Source organism: Prunus mume, linkage group LG3 (genome assembly GCF_029339155.1).
Source record: "Prunus mume cultivar Tortuosa linkage group LG3, ASM2933915v1, whole genome shotgun sequence".
NCBI classification, from domain to species: domain Eukaryota; kingdom Viridiplantae; phylum Streptophyta; class Magnoliopsida; order Rosales; family Rosaceae; genus Prunus; species Prunus mume.
The window spans coordinates 174,767-193,789 of NC_142700.1; the positions used below are offsets into that span (position 1 = coordinate 174,767).

The window sequence follows — 19,023 nt, forward strand, 5'->3', positions numbered from 1 at the left end:
CAACTTTTGGATACCAACTGCCATTTCCAAGACTAATGTTGGAGACATGACATCAGTTGCTGGCGTTCAATTATTTTTCAGTGAATTTTCAACTTTTACAAGGTAGTTATGAGTCTAATTTGGGTACTTGTTCTTACGCTTGACTCTCTTCTTTGGTAAACTACAAAATGGTTTTCAGTAATGAATCTTCCAAGGATACCTGGAATAATCAAGTCCCATTGTTACAATTCCCTTTGTTTTCACGGGAAATGAAGTAGAAATGAAGAAGAAGAAATGGCTTTCGAGCAAAAATAAATAATCGAGTTCAGCTGTTGACCAAGAAAAGACTACATAATGAATTTATGATCGCAAGTTAACAATTGGACGCATCAAATTAAACTACAATTTGGTACTGCTATTGAAACAAAAACAAAAAGAATAATCGGACTTTGAGCTATTTTAAAAGAATGATCACCATTCACCACCACCAACACCAAGTAGGGCTGCTTTTTGCCAGAAATGGCAAGACCACAAAAACTAGACCTGCCACTTCCATATGTACTACCAAGGTTGAGGAATTAAACCTTCATAATATGATGAACACGTTATTGCATAATCTCTGCACTTGTTATTCACAACCACCAAATAGCCCTCCTAAACTAGTCCACATTTTTATCTCAAAGCCACAAAGCACTGTTTCGTCTACTCCAGGACCACAGTACTTGGAAGAGCATCTAGATACACGCTTACACCTTCAAATCCATCATACCAACGTTATTGCACCACCTCTGCAAGCCAATGCTTAAACACACATTTGGATGGTCTCCAAGCTGACACATAATGCAGTCAAGCTCAATTCTGCTAGACTTGGCAATAGATGAAATATCAGGAAAAATGTGCTTTTTCTACAGCACTCTTCATGTCAAATGCCTACAATCCCAGAAATGCACCAAATCCACCCACTATCTTGTGAATTCCGTCTCAACTACACTGAAGGTGTCTTTCAGGCGATCTTGCAGATTCTTTAGTACATTTTTCGTAATTCTTTTCTGATGCCGAGTGCCTTTGAGCCACTCAACCCCAAAGTATACTTTTACCTGGCATCCCTTTGAGTTTGAGGGCAAATCCTCGATTTGGTATCGAATGTGAAGCTGCAAACGATGCAGGGAAACAAGGTGAGTCAGGGGACATTTACAAAAACTATTATTTAAGCAGAGTTCTACATAAGTTCCATGTCATTCATACATTGAAATAGTCACCAAGCGGAACTGCATGGAGGGTCGAGACCTCTTGAACAAGCCAACCATTTCTATCAGAAAGGCGGGACTTTTGCTGAGTACTAGTCACCTCTCCTCTATACTGGGAAACGCGTTTATCAAATCTGTAATATATCTGCCTCACACACACATCACCCTTCTCTGATTCCCATGGGGTGTAAGAATAGTTAAGACAACCAGCTTTCTCCATAACTCTACGGTCCAATTCACCTCCACCAAATAGCTCAACGAAGAAATTTGTCTAAAATTGTGAACAAGACAAATTTGATGGTCACTGAAGACATATGTTAACACAATGCAGACACTAAAATAATCAGAACTGAAATCTGTATAGTCATGAGTGCCACACACACAGCACATAAGCAAGGGTTTAGTTCTAACCCTAAAGCAGGTGAGATGCTGATATATTCTTAGTTGCACTAAGAGGGAGGGAGGGAGAGAGAGAGAGAGAGAGAGAGAGAGCTCACAGGAACTGAATGAGCAGAAGAATAAACCTCGGACATGCTGACATCATCAAGGCCTAAGAAAGACCCACTCTCTTCACTTTGGATCTTGACTTCAGATTCTTCTTCAACTATTTGCACCTTCTGCTCAGGACTCAAAGATCTAGCCTTCCAAAGAGCCATGATTGTCCTATTCAGAAATATCAGATGTTTGAGTCAACATGAGATATGATATCATGTTTATTCTTTTACTGTCGTAGAACATTGTTTTCATTATCAACTCTTATCCTATGCAAGCATCAATTGTTCAGAAAATGGTATAAGGTCAGTTGAGATGGGATACTCATGCACAACAGATGATACCCTAACAATATTAAACAATTAAAGAAGGCAAGGGCAGACCAAACATATGCTGAAAGATATCTAGTTTAATTAAAAAAGGAGACAAAGGCAGACCAAACATATGCCAATCAGATGATATTAAACAATTAAAGACAAAAAGCTCACAAAAAATAATAAAAAAGTTTCAATTTTGTAGAAGTGAATGCCAGAGTATTCTAGGATGCCCTTCGAGTACCTGTGCGCTACATTGAAAGACACAAAGGACTGGAAATGGAACTTCAGCCTGCCTTCCCCATCTTGTGTCTTTGCACCATGCCTTGCATCCATACCTCTACCCGGCCGCAGAGTCATGACTACAATTGGACTTCCCATAGATGACAGAGAAGGAGGAACAACTTGAATCTCTTCTATATCCTCCCAGAGGAAAAAAAACTTTGTCTTGTGACCAAATAAATTTGCATGGAATCCAATTATTCTTGCAGAAAGAAATAGGCGGCCCTGCAAGGGAAGAACTGTAAGTGAAATTTAACTAACGATGCATATAACAGTTCCTGAGGAGCAAAAGAAAAGGTTACTTTCTCTAGGTATGGCTCAAAAAAATAGAAAGTCTAGTGTTAGGAAAATTTCAACAGATGTGTAACCATATTAACGGCACCTGCAGGGGCATTTTTCGTTTCAAGTGACAGGTAAAGTCGTTGATGAGAAATTCCTCTGGTGGAAGCCCAAACAGTTTTTGAAAGGCTGAATTTGTTTGAGGAGACCGCACAGTTATCTACAATAGGTTAATTAAAAATCATGAGCAGGAATATATGAAAGGAATGTAGAACACTACTAAAAAGGGAATATAAGAAAAAGAACACCGGTAATATGAATTTCAGAAGTATTGAACTGCTGTACCTTCTTGCCCACCTCCTTCTCCATCTTTGTTAAAAAGTGATTTGCAACGTTGCCACCTCTTGTGTTATTTAAGAAAATTCGCAGATGGAGTTTTGACTGGCACGCCTGAGCTAACTTTCCACGAAGAGGAACCCACAGATCAGCTAAATCTGAAATATTAGTTTTTACAAAATTGATTTCAGCATGGCCCAGAGAGATAGCTTCATCAAAAGGTCCATCAAAATCATAGATTTCCACATCCAGTACAGAAGGAGGTTCATCCATTGCATCAAACTCAAATATTTCTGCGAGCAAGAAGAAATCAATTCAGACCTAGATTTAGTTTATAAATGTTGCATAATCTAAAAATATATTCTAAATTTTAGATTGACATTTATAATCAATTATATACTGAAAAATGTCTTCAGAAGAAGTTTAAATTCAAAATCAAATAAAATTGATTAAGAATAAAATGAAAATCACCATTCCATGTGGGATCGCATTTCTGGAACTTGATTGAGCTGGTTCTAGTTTTCCCATTGCAAGTAAACACCACATACGGATCAGAGAACCCACTTGAATCAACAGCTGCTATGTTACTTCCTTCGATCAAGGCAACAGTTAGCAGCCAACCATCTCCTTGGGCTTTGACTCCATGATCACTGCCTATTATTAGACACACAAAGAAGATAAAGGATAAATCACATTTGAAACAAAAGAAAAAAGAAGATAAACATAGAACAGCTTAGAAACAGTTCGGGACATGCAAAGTTTGTGTCCCCCAAATAGAGGAGAAAAATAAATGATGAGCAAGCAAAGGCAGTAAAAAAACAATGCAGTTCTCTATTTAAAAAGTGGAATTTATGGGAGTAGATAAAAGACTAGGCATGTATTGTGATGCTGATAGTAATTGTTAATCTACCTAACTCATTCCTGTACAATGAATGAATGAATTGTGTAATATAGAAGCATCAGACTCTCAGCTAGAGAAAGGATAACAGGATAAGAGTCTGTTGTCGTTAATAAGAAAGAGCAACCACTAAGATTGATGTACCTTTTTGCGCTCTGGCCTGCATGAAGCGTGAGATCAACCCCAGCACCCTTTCTCCTTGAAGAACCAAGACACCACAGACAATGAATTCACCAATTGAATCTGGCAAGTCAAGCCCAACAAACTCCAGCCCTTGAATAGTGCTGGGTGTGGCAAGCCAAATATGTACAAGCATATACAACCCAATAAATACAGTGGAGACCACAGTGAAATTGCCAAAATACTGTACTGCCAGCTTCCAATCAGACTGGGGTTCAGCTTGCAGTGATGCCAGAACCTGGTCCTTATTGGACCCAAGATCCTTTGAATCAACTGGCTTAACATTCTGGGACAATAAAGTAGCAAACTGGTCAAAACTGTCCTTTAAACCTTGTCGGGCTCCATTTTCTATCATTCCTTTCATCATGGTGCTCTGCAGAAAATTCATCCGCCAAGATATTACCAAACGTGAAGATTGTTCTCCTGATGGCAGCTCAGGCCCAGGTGTAATGCAGTAGAGCAATTCTGTCCTAAAAGTGCGCCCATACGGAACATCAGGAGTGCTTACACTTGATAGAACTGCGAAAACCTTCCCGTCAGCTTTGAGATACACTTGGTCCTCAGTTCCTTTGCAAGCCTTTATCAACTTAGTTGCTGCCTTAACATATGTAACTACTCGTTTTACGCTCTCGCTGCTGTTATCTAATTTCCATGGTCCTACTTCCAATTCTGTAGTTCCTTGCACTTCTGCGAGTGATTTTGGAAAACCTGAATCTGGTAAAAATAGGAAAGTGTTTATGTCTTGGGGTGGAGTGACATACAATTGATCTAGAAGCACTCCTCCTGGTAAGTTGCTTGGGGTTTCACTCACTTGATCTCGTGACTGCATTGTTCTCATTAGTTCTTCAAATGTAGCGGAAGAGGACTGATCCTCAGAACTGCTCTCATAAACCTCGGACTTAGCAGTTTCAGCAAGATCGGTCAAGTCAACTCTGCTCGAGGAAGCTGAAACTGTATCAGGATTTTTATTGAACATCTGAGCTATTCGACCAGCAAGGGTCTTCTGCGTACAAAGCTTCTCTTCCTTAAAGGTTGCGGTTTCTTCTTGTCTCGCTCTCACAGGAGAAGCTGATTCAGATGGACCACTGAAAGACCTTGAAGGTGATTCAAATCCTATGTCACCACCATCAGAAGCTGAGTCCGCAAATGAATTGTTTACAGAAAAATGTATCGTCAAAAGAATCTCTCCTGTGAGGGAAAAATATATAATATATATATTATGACAAGTAACTACAATTCACAAATAGGCATTGCCAGTAAGCAATTTGCAATTTTAACTCAAATAGCTGAAGAACATCTCAATTTGGGACAAGAATCCCAAGTTTTGTTCTAAAAAAAGAGGCATGAGATGCAACTTCAATTAAAAAATAAGCCAATGAAGCTGATTGCAACAGTTTGAACTGGGTATATTGACAGAAAGTGATGCAATGCAAATCCTTATTAACAAATGTCAATAACACACAGCAGAAATGAATAATAATAGATAGCACAAGACAAGAAGGAATGAAGGAATGAGGAAGGTTTATCATTTATGTCATCTATGGGATAAGAAAGAAGGCAAGTGGGTAGGTAGCGTACCACAATCTTTGTTCTTGGACTTTTTACTCTTGGGTTGGAGAGGGTACCAAGAAGTTTCAAGGGACTTATTGCGGGCATCGAAGACTTGGGAAACAGGGAGCTTGACACACCCAACAAAGTCATCGTTAAAGTACTTGTCTTCATCCAAAACAGAGATGAGTAGCTCCTCATTGAGGTCCTCAACCCTCAGGGCAAACTCTTCTCCCCAATATGGGTTTAAGGTCTTCTTCACCACTTTGGTCCTGAACTTCTGCTTTCCCAGCTGCACCTTCACATACGGATCACTTAACCCGTTTAGATCCATTGCTGGCAGATCTCGAGCCCCCATTACTTGAACCACCAGCTTCATGTTTGATCATTCACTCGGATAAAAGATAAAAGATAAAAATTCTTCCAATCCTTTGTCTGTATGTATGTATGTATGCGAAAATTACAATTTACAACATAAGGATACAATTAAACAAATAAACAAAACAAAAGCAAAGCCAATAAGATAAAATTGATCAAATAAATGGGTGGGATTATGAAATGTACGAATAGAATGAAACGAATGACATCATGAAAAGGGAAACTTTAGGAGAAAAATCTCCAACTTGTCACGCACTGGCAATGCGACGAAAATCGCCTGATCGTCGGAGCTTCTGAATACCCGAAATTGATAATGCTAATAACAATTTGAAGTCTTTATTTCTCTGAATTAAACGGAAATTTGAAAACACAAAAACAGAACGAACGAGAGAGGAAGAAGAGATCGACACAACAGGAGCCCAACGGCCGAACCCTTTAAAATTAGAAAGAAAGATAGTTTCAGAAGAAGAAGGGAAATTTATCCTCAATCCAATCCAAAATGGAAAGTCTGTTTTTGTTTTTTTTTGGGGGTAAAATGGATGATCAAAATGGAAAGCTGGGCGAGTCAGAGGAAGGGAGATGTTTGAAGTAAAAGTTTAAAAGCTCGGAGACTTTTCGGCTTCCTTTGTTTTATTTTAGTAGCCTTATTATTTTTATTCTTTTCTCTCTCTGGTTCAACTTCCTACTGCGCGTAGGATGTTTGACTTTTTGACTTTCTAAATTAAAATACATTTTCATTTTCTATTTTCTATTTTCTATTTTCTATTTTCTATTTTCTATTTTTTAGCGAGCTCCTCTTGTTTAAAAAGAAAGAATGATTAGAGTATGGGGAATTTCCCATGAGAGTCTTTTGTCACGTTTTGTTTTGTATGTTAAGTTGGCTATGGTTGGGGCCTGCCTAGCCTTGATTTTAATATTCCATTATTATTATTATTACGAATTACAAATTAGGAAGGAATTACTAATTAACTTGTACTTAATTTAAACAAGTACCAAAACCAAATGAAAAATAAATGACCTTGACTAATTAACTAATTTATTTATTGGTGTCTCTAAATAAAGAATAGGCAAGATACTTTAGACGACAGCCACAGCTACTTTGAAGGGATCCATTCATTCACTCACGGTTCACCCGCACCCGCGTCAGTTGCTCAACCCCACCACCTTCTTTATTGGCTTATTTACTGTAATGCCCTGAAATTAAGATCAGTTCTCACTTTATTTATTACCTGAAAGTTAAAATGATCCAGAATGCCTCCTTGATCAAGATTTGGTAGTTCACTTTACCCCTCACCATTAACTCAGCTGAAAATTCTGTTGAAAATGATGACATGGCATGGGATTTTGGATTTGGTTTGTTTGATTCTGGAAGGTAGTGGGTTTGGCAATAAGAATTGAATTCATGACAGGGAGAAAGACAAGTCACGGGGGCATGACTTTTGGGTGCTCTGTCTGTCATGGATATACATATTTAGATTTAGGGATTTGGAAATCAGTGGAAGAAGAAAAGAGAAAGGGGCGGGGGCTGGGCTGTGTCGTGGGTGGGTGGCCGTTTGGGCGGGGAGAGGTGGGGCTGTGATGGCTGCCCCAAGTGGGTTGGTGGGGGAGGGTGTCTGGTACAGAGAGAGATAGAGGGAGAGAGAAGAGGAAGTAATTTTCTAAATATTTTTTCCTATTTTTAAATAAAATATTTTATTGGTTTTTCACATGTGGCCCTTACATGGCATACATTTCATCAAAAGGGTGGATCTTATTTATGCTATGTCATCTTTTTAGCAGAATTTTTAACAGAGTTAACGGTGGAGGGTAAAACCTTGGTCAATGCGGTATTCTAGGTCATTTTAACTTTCAGATGGTAAAGTGAGAATTGACCATAGGTTCAGGAGTTGCTACAGTACATAAGCCTTCTTTATTTATGTATATTAATACTATTGGAAATGAAACTTTGGAGCTATTTTAATGTCAAGTCAATGTATGATGTAGGCCTAAGGTTAAGGCCAACTGGAGCTGGGGCAGGGCCTGCTTGCTTCTTCTAGTTTACTCAAATTAATTAGAAAAACACTTTACCCACCCTCTCATAACTAAGGTTTGACAATCACTACACAGCTCATAACTTTACTTCTCTGAATATATAATGTGTATATACATACATATATATATATATAGAGCGAGAGAGAGAGAGAGAGAGAGAGAGAGAGAGATTTTGCTCATTGCATCAGTCTGAATTAGAATGTTATGAACTTTGATTGATTAATGATGTTTATTCAACACTGAACTAAGCAAGCAAAACCTTACGCAATAAACTAGGATACAAACACAAATACAACACGACTGGAATTTCTTTCTCACTCACTTTTTTTTTTTCCAGAAAAATTGAAGCAGAAATCAGCAACGACAACCCGGAAAATTCACATCTTCCAACCTAGATCTGTCCTTCCCAAAGCCACAAACTCCTATTTCTTCCTCTTGTATATCTTGCCCAAGAAGGACTTCAACACTGCTTGCACCGCTTTGCTAGGGTGACCTTCAATACCACTCGTCAGCTTCTCATAGCTTTTGCTCTCATAATCCGCAAATGCACCCTATCAGAATCATAAAGTTAGTTGGGTTAAAAAAAGCACACCTTGTCAGCACCTACCATTACCAGAAATCTTATGCTCTACGCTACATATATTACTCTAGGACTAATTTCATACGATTAACTTCCAACCTCAATATCAAGTTCTTTGTAGAGGGCTTTTACTTTTGCCACATTTTCTGGGTCTGCTTTCCCATAGTTCTCCTGTGCAAACACACACGCATCATAAGTGACAACACTTCATTTTGATTAGGAAACAACAGACAATAATTTTTTAAATTATTTAAAAAGGCACTCTTACATATAGTATTTTCTTTTGTTCCTCATTGCTAAGTTCCAAAGCTTTCACAACCAACCAAGAGCACTTGAAATCTTCAATGTCTGTTCCTATCTGATAGCACAAACAAAGTACTTGACTAAGAATTCCCATCAAAAAGCAACAGAAGAAATATTCAACTATTTCAGGCTGAATATACATCTCCCTGAATCTCACCTTACCAATTGTTTCAGGATTGCCATAGCAATCCAAATAATCATCCTATTAAAAGAAGAAGAAAAAAAAAGGAGGTTATTGAAAATAACTGAGGAGTTCCACTGTGTGGAGGGGGGACGATTTACGCAAAAGAATAATTACAGGTATTTTGTATATTCAACAAAAAAATTACCTGTACTTGAAAGTAGATCCCCATCTCAATAAGAAGGTTTTTTACATCAATATGGTTTTCCAGTTCCTCACCTGACATAAGCAATGCACATGCAACCTGAATAGAAAACAGTCAGACAAATCCTTCAATGTAAATCACAAGAAAATAAGATAAGACGCCATAGAATGTGAATATCTTATGGTAGAAATACTATTTTAGGAATCAAAATGTTTTGTGTACTTCTCAAATTAGACTTCTTATTGACTTAAACAGAGACCAAAGAAAGTTTATATACTGGGAACAAGGATGTATTATGTTACATCAAATCTCACAGACTAGGTACAAAATCTAGGATAAGGAATGCCGCTTATGAACTAGAGCTAAACGGACGAAGATGCTGATTTACAAATAACAGTTTCACACACACTGCAATTGAAAAAGAGACTAACAATTCAAGAAGTAATTGCTTTAAGTGCTGAAAGAATAAGTACTCACTGAAAGATAAAACGAGTAATAGGCAGTCTTGTACTGAACAATACGCCGGTGACTGCAAGAGATCCAAACCATTTATACATTAACAAACACATAAAAGGTTGAATAGCACGATACTATGGCATGATAGAAATAGAAAACATAGTCAATTAACGTTTTAGGAAATAACTAAAAGGAAAACCATACAGTCACATTGCTAGATTTATCTCCAGTTACCCTGCATGCCATGCTCATAGTCTATTAAAAGGCCTCTAAAGGTTCCAATGGTCCTAAGCCCAAGGAGTGAGAATATTGGCCACAGGTGTTCAGAAAAAAATAATGAAATATGCAGTCAGCTGCAGAGATTTAACTCTGCTGGCGAGCATACCATGCCAAAAGTTCAGAGCCTATTGCAAGGAATTAAATAAGTGGTCATGAACCCAAGCTGTTTAGACCTTTATAACCCATAGATCACAGAATGCATAAGCATTACATATTGTACAGACGGCCAAATGTGCCATCATTAGTGAAGGCTTATGAATACACTACACGAAAGCAGGCAAAAGATCAGTCCTTGTCATGAGATTATCTTCAACCCTCAACATGCATTTGTGAATTTCATGCAAGCTCTTGTAATTCTTTTCTGCAGCATAGTGCATTAAGTTCTTAATAGGAATAGCACATGGGTTGGTTACTTATTTTAAAAACTTAACATGTCTACAAACATTTTGCTATTGCAATAATCTTTCTACAATATTTCACTCACATTGACAAAGAGTATTTGGATAGATCTTTTTCTCCTTGAATAGTAGTGATCAAATCTATCATCTGACCTGAAGCAGTTTGGAATTCCACCTATGGAAACATGACATAAGTTAGCCTTTAGCTTTATATTAAAGTGAAAACTGATCAGGCCAACACTCTGCAAGTCCACTACCTCATTGAACAAATCAAGAAGATCCACATAGTATGGCTTTTCCCTAAAGTGTTTTCGGAGGATCCTTGGAATATGGTTTCTGAGTACAACTCCATCATTTACTGCAATCATACCAACCTACACAATACAGTTTCACAAGTTAGTTGCTTTACTAACAATCACAACACCAAATTAAACTAAGAAACCTATATACGTTCACCCTTCCCACAAACCTTGGGCAATCTAAACCAGCAAGGTTGACCACGCCGTGTGTGAGAGCCATCCATGATGTCATCAAGAACCAGAAAAAATGCTTGAAGCTGCAAGTAGTATCACCATCAAATTGTAAGTTTCTTTTGCAATGAACGAGAGAAAAGCTAAAGCAACTAGAACAGTAATATCTAAAAAAGAATTCACATGCTCAAATGATAATGGAAGTGGTTTTTCATACCCATTCAATGCACCAACCAAGAGCACTGGCCAGGAAGATTTCATCTTCAGTTAATTCCCTTCCTTCTTGCAACAGCTGATAGCTATCAATAACAGACAATCCCCGGTTCAGCTTCCCTGCAAGATAGAATAAGAGTCAGAAGTGCTTGAATAAGAGCTAACCTGATAAACTGAATTTAATGCACAAGAAATTTTGGTTAAAAAGTTCACGTGACTTTTGAACCCTCACCTCCAGGAACATTATAGTCCATCATCTGTAACAGAAAAACGTAAATTGGGAAGTCAGGAACCAAAGATAAGGTACGTATATTAATGAAATAATGCTTACGCACCACACACATGCAATGCAGAGGAACCCATCTATATGCCAAAAGTTACTATACCAAATTATTAGCAACCAACCAAAGACGTAAAAATGAAAATTACTCTTGGGAACTAGTGATAATGTAGGAGGGCATCAACATGCGATTAGAGAAAGTCCTAGAGTCCTCCTAGGTGGTTTCTAGGAGATGCAATTAAGAAGTAGAAGGGACTAAAGGACTGTATAACTAATGTATGGAACCTCAAATGTCTAGGCATTCTCTGGGATAGCAGAATTATTCACATCCAAATGCAAGTGGGCTTCGATTTCTGTACTTGATATTGTCCCTGGGATTTTCTTTTCCTATGCTGGCTAATACTAATGATGTGAGCAAAACAAATGTAAAATGCATTGCTGACAACCCAGTTTCCACCACAGATTGTGAAATTATTTTATGTAGCATTTTCTCAAAATTGAAATCAATACGATCTGTCTTATATATGTATGTGATGCAACCCCATTATTCCCTGTACTTGTATATTGCTTCTGAGTGAGGTCCTCTCTCGTTTTCATGAACAAAGGAAGCAATTCATCATTATCGAGCTCGAATTGAAAATAAACAAGCAGCATGGCATTGAAGCTAAAAGTAAAAAATGAAGATGGTACCCGCTCGACCCATTGACGAGAGTCGTTGGTGAATTCAAAAGCAGGGTCTTCCAAGAGCTCCGATTTAAGAACAGAGTAGACCTGGAGAAACTTTGACTTCAGATCCGCCATGCCAGACTCAGAGAGAGACAGAGATGCGCCTGATGTTTGTAATGTATAATAAGACTAGAGACTAGAGAGGGATAAAAATGAGTCAGTGGCTTTCAGTTTTTAAACTGGATCTTCTTCCACAATTGGATCCGCATTCTACCAAAATTGCACTTGTTGCCATTCTTGGATTTTTCACTGCACAAGTCAGAATATTGGGCCTTTTTTTTTTGTTTAACGCGGCATTTTACGATTTTAGAATCCACCGATATATAGTCAAATACAATAAACAATAGAAAAATATATATATTAATAAACTTATTTGCGAATGTGCATGTGTTTGGGTCCCAGCACCCATGTTCACGGATTATGGCATTATGCCTAGGCTAGGCTCCGTGCAGAATTTTGGGGCTTTTTCCCGAATTTAATTACATCCGCTGTATAATCTTATGATATTCTAATAAAGCATCTCTTCCAACAAAATAAAAAAGTAAGTTGAAATAAATGAATAGTAAATTCATAGTATTGAATAATGGATAATACACTTTGCCGCCCTTATAATATAACCGTCGAATGAAAATGGACAAAATAAAAATCAAACCAATTTGGTAATTAACAACCAAATGTATGCTGCTGCTATTATGATTACCTTAACAATGTAATTATCTAATTTATGACACATTTTCGTAATTAATTATTGGGAGGTATTGGCTGCGCATATTTTTGGACTACTCTGGCTTCCAAACTTCATTCTACATACATTTTATTTCATTGCATCTCCTCACGAAGTATTTTGGATATCTCAATTTTATAAACACAACCCAATCTAAATGTTTGCCTCATTAAAGAGGTTCATGTTCCACAATACAAATGTATACGATATCCATCATATGATGCACAAGCTACATGATTTTGTTTTTTTAAGGTCACGTAAATTTGTTGAAATTTATTTATTTGCATTTTGATTGGATATAACACATGGTTCTATATTTTGTCATTGTAGTTTTCAATTAGAAGCAATTTAAGGACATGTTTCAATTTATGTTAAAATTTATCTCAATTCTCTGAAGTTTTGACCACGTGCCCCTCACACAGAGAAATATTTTGGTCCACTTGAGCTAAGTTCCTCCCAATTCACCTAAATTGTAACATGGAGATGCAAATCTTTTCAAACTCCTCATCACGCCTCAAGTGAATGGGAAGAGTTCAAGTTTATGTTTTACTGTTAAATGGTTTGAGTTAATTGAAAAGAAAGAATCATCCGTGCGTGAGGGGCACGTGATCAAAACTTAATGGAATTTGGAGGATTTTGATAGAAATTGAAACGTGTCATTAAATTGCTCCGAATTGAAACTACAATAATCAAATTGACAAAATTAATTTTCAGAATAAGAAGAAAAAAGGGTAAAAGCAGCAAACTATTAGGACCAAAAAATAAAATTTTAACGCATGCATGACTATTGGTAATAAAATATTTTGCCGGTTTAGTCGTCTATGATCCTATCTACCAACCACGAGAGGAGTAAGGGCATAATGGTAGTAAGCACAAAAGGTGAGGTCATGAGATAGGATAAAGGCCAAAGTCCAATTCCCATTACTTGGAAGTGATCGACGAGACGACGACAGCACCCCATTGGTGACCTGTGGGGGAGTACACAATTGCTGAATTAGGTAGAAAGATGAGATTCCTTTGTTTGTTTTGTTTTGGTGCTGCTGTAGCCGTTGCCTCTACTTTCTTCGCTTATACTTATTACACCCAGGCAGGCAGGCAGGCAGGCAGGCAGTATTTGCACGACCCAGCCAAGGGGTGTTTTGTTGACGCAACTGAATAATAAACGAATATGCTGGGCCCCAGTACAACCACCCACCCCCGTACTCATTGATACGTGTACGTATTTGACCCCAAAAAAAAAAATGATACGTACGTATATTGCTCAAGTCAATTCTACCTTTGCTTGGCCATTAAAATCGATTGAACAATACTGACTACATTTCCCTTTTTGCTTTCATTGTACATTCCACTCATTATTTTCATAAGCAAAATATTAGTATTTTGTATTAAAATATATAAATTTATGTATAAATAATGCAATACAAACTAAATTAGAAGACAACTAACATTTCTCAAATCGAACACTTGAATCAAGCCAGCCATCCGACGGTTGGTGGTGGGAATACGTAATGAGGAGTGAGTGCAATAGACAAGTAGGTGTAGGAGTATATCTCAGAAACCAAGCCACTGCCGGCCATCAACATTGAAAAATACCCCATTCAAATTTAATGGGGGGCGCCTATCGACGACTTCAATTAACTATAGCCGCCGAATTAGAACAACAATGTGTCATTGACCCTCATCTGAATCTCACGCATAAAATTATTTATTAATATTTGCATTTGTTTTTCTTGACCTGATATTTGCATTTGCATTTCTGTAGAATAATAAAAAAAAATAAACTTTTGATTTAAAATTACCAGATGTAATAAAACATTGACTAAAGCAAAGCAAATTTTTGTTTTCAGTGAGATGTACCTGTTTTCTTTTGTGATGATCACCATCAACACACCATACACCACCGATGAAATTTGATATTTCTTTTCATACGGCATATGTTGTTCATAGGTCTCCTTCCCACATACTCCGGCTGGATTATTGGTCAACAAATGTACTCCGATTAAAGTGAAGTTGACTTTCAACTACCCTTTTTGTTTCCATGGCCGTCAAGCAGTGAAAATTATAACGAGAAAAGCCTCAGTTGATTGCTGATGGGCTGTGCTTTACTAGTTATGGTCTGGAGCGGGCCGCACCATTTTGGATTCTTCGATGGCAAAGAGAGACAAAGACATGCGAAGCTTGGGCCACGAGGCCCAGAAATAATGTTTGGCTTGTTTGTTGGATTGTATTGTATGGACTAACGTAACGCTCACGGAATGGGATTATGGAAGTGTGCCTGCCACGTGCAAAGTGCACTGCAGGTGCGGCCCCGGGACTCGGGACTCGGGAGGGAGGCTAGTAAATGTGAAAGTGAAAAACCCTCTCCTCTTTTCAGTAAATTTAAGTTTTAACCATAAAAAAAATTTCACTTTTGAAAAAAACCAAAGTTTTTTCAAAAAAGACAAAAAAACCTCTCAATTTTCAAATCAAAGACAAACAAGTGTAAATGATTTCTTCGGAAATCCAAAAATAAATAAGGACAAATTTGTCCATTTTAACTTCTTTTACAAAAATTTTCTCCCCTTTAGGTTTTTTCAAAGTCTCCCCCTGTTTTTTGAGGAGTCGTCAGTCAGTGTCACTGTATCTAATTGCGTGAAGCATTTGGTTGGTGAGAGCCGTTGTTTGATGTTTGAACCCTAACTAACAAGTGAAGTCAGAAGCCTTGGCATTTGGTGAGAGCTTTTGAACCTTTGACGATGAACTCCTCCCCTGCCCAGCTGCTGTCTGCCCAGAACGTGAACCAGCTCCTCGATTCTGTCCAAGCTTTTCTCTTCGACTGCGACGGTCTTTTTCTACTTTTCTTTCTTCTATTCTATAATCTATTAAAGCATTAATATAATTTTGTTATAAATTTTATTCGAGCATTTGATATTATGATATTAGCAATTAGCAATGCCTTATGAAAAAAACAAATTACGATTAGCAATGAATGAGCAGGTGTGATTTGGAAGGGCGATAAGCTGATCGATGGTGTCCCTGAGACACTGCACATGCTTCGATCAAAGGCACTCTCTCTTTCTTCCGTTTCCGCATTCTGATTGATTAATAAATTACAACCAATTCTTAATCATACTAAGTAAATTAATAATTGGCTGATAAATTAGGGGAAGAAGCTGGTGTTCGTTACCAACAATTCCACAAAATCAAGAAGCCAATACGCCAACAAGTTCCTTTCTCTCGGCATTTCGGTTACTGAGGTCAGTTTTCACCTTTTTATCTCTCTCTCTCTCTCTCTCTCTCTCTCTCTCTCTCAGCCTCACACTCTCTCACTCTTCAAAATTGATTGATTGATTGTAGGATGAGATATTCTCTTCATCCTTTGCCGCAGCTATGTACTTGCAACTCATTAACTTCCCCCAACACAAGAAGGTTTGCTGCTGCTTCTTCTTCTTTGTCTTTGACTGTCTTTCTGTGTTACATTGCTTGCTTTCTTTGTAGGTTTATGTAATAGGGGAACAAGGTATTTTAGAAGAGCTGCAGCTTGCTGGTTTTACAGCTCTTGGTGGCCCTGTAAGCTAATCTCTTTTTCTTTCTGTTTGCTTTTGTTTTCTTCAATTATTCTTTTAGATTAGAAGGGCAAATTGGACTAATTATATCATAGAGCATTTTGCCACCTATGAGTGCATTTGAACCGCAATATCTTTGGTCTACAACAAAAGATATTTGCCGAACCATGTTCAATCTGTTTCGGTATATAAGCTTCAGATTTCTTTCACTGTGGAACCTTAACTATGTTTCATGATTCAAGTTGGCATTAAACTTGTAACATTTCTAAATGATGCTCCCTTTCTCATATTGATATGGTAAGACACAACTTTGAGAAATTGATTTACCTTCTCTCATGGAAATCTTACCTTAGAAGATACTGATGAAACGTTACATTGCAGGAAGATGGTAAAAAAACGGCACAACTGAAATCAAATTGCCTTTTTGAACATGATAAGAGTGTAATGTAACCTCTTGCCCATAATTGTTCTGACTTGTGTTGTGACTCTTATTTTTGCATAGGCTAAATATGTTGCGATTCCTATTCCCAGGTTGGAGCAGTTGTGGTTGGACTAGACCAGTATATTAACTATTACAAGCTTCAGTAAGAATGTTAAAACTCCTGCTCCCTTCTCTGCAATTTCCAGTCAATGACCCCTTGCAGTTATGATAATATATATCTTGAAAATTTTAAATATGATCTTGCTATTATATTCAGTTTTGTGCAAATGAACTGCAAAGATGACGAGTAACAACACATTTGTTAGAAAGTAAAAATTTAGATTAGAAAATGGTTGGTGTTCAGCATCTTTACTATTTGGTTGCTAGGTGAAAAGCAAGTGCAAGACTTATTTTGTGTTCACTACTTGACTTTAGATATCTTACCCTTCACATGGCAGATATGGAACGCTTTGCATACGTGAAAATCCGGGATGCCTTTTCATTGCAACCAATCGGGATGCAGTTGGACACATGACTGATTTACAAGAATGGCCCGGTTCTTTCTTCTTTTCCATCCCATTCTCGAGAAATTTCAAGATAACATGACATATAAGCTTTAAAGCTTTGCTTTATAGTAGTTCCCCTTTTGGGTTTCAGGTGCTGGGTGTATGGTAGCTGCTATCTGTGGATCCACCCAGAAGGAGCCTATTGTAGTTGGAAAGCCCTCTAATTTCCTGATGGAATTTTTACTAAAGAAGTAAGGAATAATATCAAAACACTGTTTACCTTCATGTATACTTTTTGTATATTAAAAAAAAAAATTCCTAAAGAATAAATAATTATATGAAATTTCAAGTGATTTAGATCCATACAATGCAAAAGCCAAAAGAAGATTAAAGGGTACCTTGAATGTCAGATACTCGCATTTGTTGTGGCTCTGTGCAGTTCAGAGAATCAGATTCAGAGGGTACGTATCTGACTGATTGTAATGTTTGTTTTGCAGATTCGATATTAGTTGCTCCAAAATGTGTATGGTGGGTGATAGATTAGATACTGATATATTGTTTGGCCAGAATGCTGGCTGCAGAACTCTCCTCGTTCTTTCAGGTATGTACAAGTTCCTAGTCATATTATATATCGCACCGGTGAAGCAATTTTTTGGTATTAACACTGCGGCAGTAATTGATTGGCTTCCTTTATATTCTCTAATTATGCTCGTATCGATCGTTACAAATTATTACAACAGGTGTGACGACTGAATCCGTTCTTCAGGACCCTTCAAATAAGACTCAACCAGAGTACTATACAAGCAAGGTTTCCGACATGTTTGACTTGCTGCGGCCGTAGCTTACTTGATCTAATCCCTCCCTTGCGTTTGGATTGGACATTGTTTTCCTTCCAGTGTATTAATGAATTAATTGATTAATGATGTGCGAATAACGTCCTGAGTGAATGCTGTTCCCAGACGGCGCCTTTGAGTTGCAGAGCTTATCAACTAGTAGCCTTGCCAAGTTGATACAACTTGGGTGATAGATTAGATACTGATATATTGTTTGGTGAAAGTTGATATAACTTAAGTTATTTCATTTACCAAAATAAATATATAAAAAAAGAGAGAGAGAAGGTTGCATTGCAATTTGCATGTGTTGATTGCTGCAGGTGGATCGATGCACCTGCTCTGCTGGTTAATATTAATTATAGGGTGATGGATTTTGTGGTATGAATGATTAATTGTGGATGGAATTGCAGTTGCTGCTGCATTATATATGGATATTAATTATGTCTCTAGCCAGCCTGCCTAATATTATAACTCACTAGTTTTTGTAGCAATGATGAATGCCCACATAATTAAGTTTCCACAGTACATGTTTGTGACAACCACCATGACCATGACACATGAATATATCTCATCAAATTAATATGTATATATATATATGTATATGTATATGCGTGTGTATATGGAATAAGGGTAATAAACCTATATATGCCTACAATACAACTCGATCTAGTAGTGCATGCCTGGCCTGCCCAGTATCACTGTATCACATATATCTAGCTACCTAACCACGTACGTGTAGTTGGTACAATTTGTACAAAATGTTGAAAGGAAGCTTAAGGGAACAAAAAGGAATTAAGCACAGTTTCGAATGACATTAATTATATTTACAATTTTATATGCTTGCTTTATATTGAATATATACCCTTTAATTGTCAACACAATGAACAGCTCTCTCTCTCTCTCTCTCTGCTTTAAACAAAAGGAGGATTGTGGATTTGACAGAGGGAGGGAGGGAGAGACTTAAATCATATCCCTTTTAGAGAAGATGGAGATGGAGAT

At 37.5% G+C, this 19,023-nt stretch overlaps 3 protein-coding genes across 4 annotated transcripts; 1 reads left to right on the top strand and 2 right to left on the bottom strand.

The window, feature by feature from the left end:
* Positions 1-311: 311 nt before the first annotated feature.
* On the bottom strand, positions 312-6,567 carry LOC103324378 (C2 calcium/lipid-binding and GRAM domain containing protein). Of its 2 annotated transcripts, XM_008226423.3 has the most exons (9): positions 5,586-6,563; positions 3,972-5,195; positions 3,401-3,583; positions 2,939-3,222; positions 2,697-2,813; positions 2,277-2,539; positions 1,724-1,889; positions 1,225-1,497; positions 312-1,130 (listed from the first exon to the last, which is right to left on the bottom strand). In XM_008226423.3, the coding sequence occupies exons 1-9, from the start codon at positions 5,932-5,934 to the stop codon at positions 942-944; spliced, it is 3,048 nt and encodes a 1,015-aa protein (XP_008224645.1). In that variant the 5' UTR covers positions 5,935-6,563; the 3' UTR covers positions 312-941. The 2 variants fall into 2 exon arrangements, with proteins under 2 accessions (XP_008224645.1, XP_008224646.1); XM_008226424.3 differs by lacking the exon at positions 312-1,130 and having other exon boundaries at positions 1,354-1,530; positions 5,586-6,567.
* A 1,587-nt stretch (positions 6,568-8,154) lies between these two features.
* On the bottom strand, positions 8,155-12,285 carry FPS1 (farnesyl diphosphate synthase 1). The gene is made up of 12 exons (XM_008226422.2): positions 11,960-12,285; positions 11,222-11,246; positions 10,994-11,109; positions 10,776-10,862; positions 10,564-10,680; positions 10,393-10,481; positions 9,651-9,702; positions 9,177-9,272; positions 9,005-9,049; positions 8,813-8,902; positions 8,644-8,715; positions 8,155-8,515 (listed from the first exon to the last, which is right to left on the bottom strand). The coding sequence occupies exons 1-12, from the start codon at positions 12,068-12,070 to the stop codon at positions 8,387-8,389; spliced, it is 1,029 nt and encodes a 342-aa protein (XP_008224644.1). The 5' UTR covers positions 12,071-12,285; the 3' UTR covers positions 8,155-8,386.
* A 3,011-nt stretch (positions 12,286-15,296) lies between these two features.
* PGLP2 (2-phosphoglycolate phosphatase 2) lies at positions 15,297-18,465 on the top strand. Its single transcript, XM_008226420.2, has 11 exons — positions 15,297-15,542; positions 15,696-15,763; positions 15,863-15,955; positions 16,056-16,127; positions 16,197-16,268; positions 16,646-16,705; positions 16,796-16,848; positions 17,144-17,241; positions 17,343-17,442; positions 17,689-17,792; positions 17,932-18,465. The coding sequence occupies exons 1-11, from the start codon at positions 15,455-15,457 to the stop codon at positions 18,030-18,032; spliced, it is 909 nt and encodes a 302-aa protein (XP_008224642.1). The 5' UTR covers positions 15,297-15,454; the 3' UTR covers positions 18,033-18,465.
* The last annotated feature ends 558 nt before the right edge of the window (positions 18,466-19,023 follow it).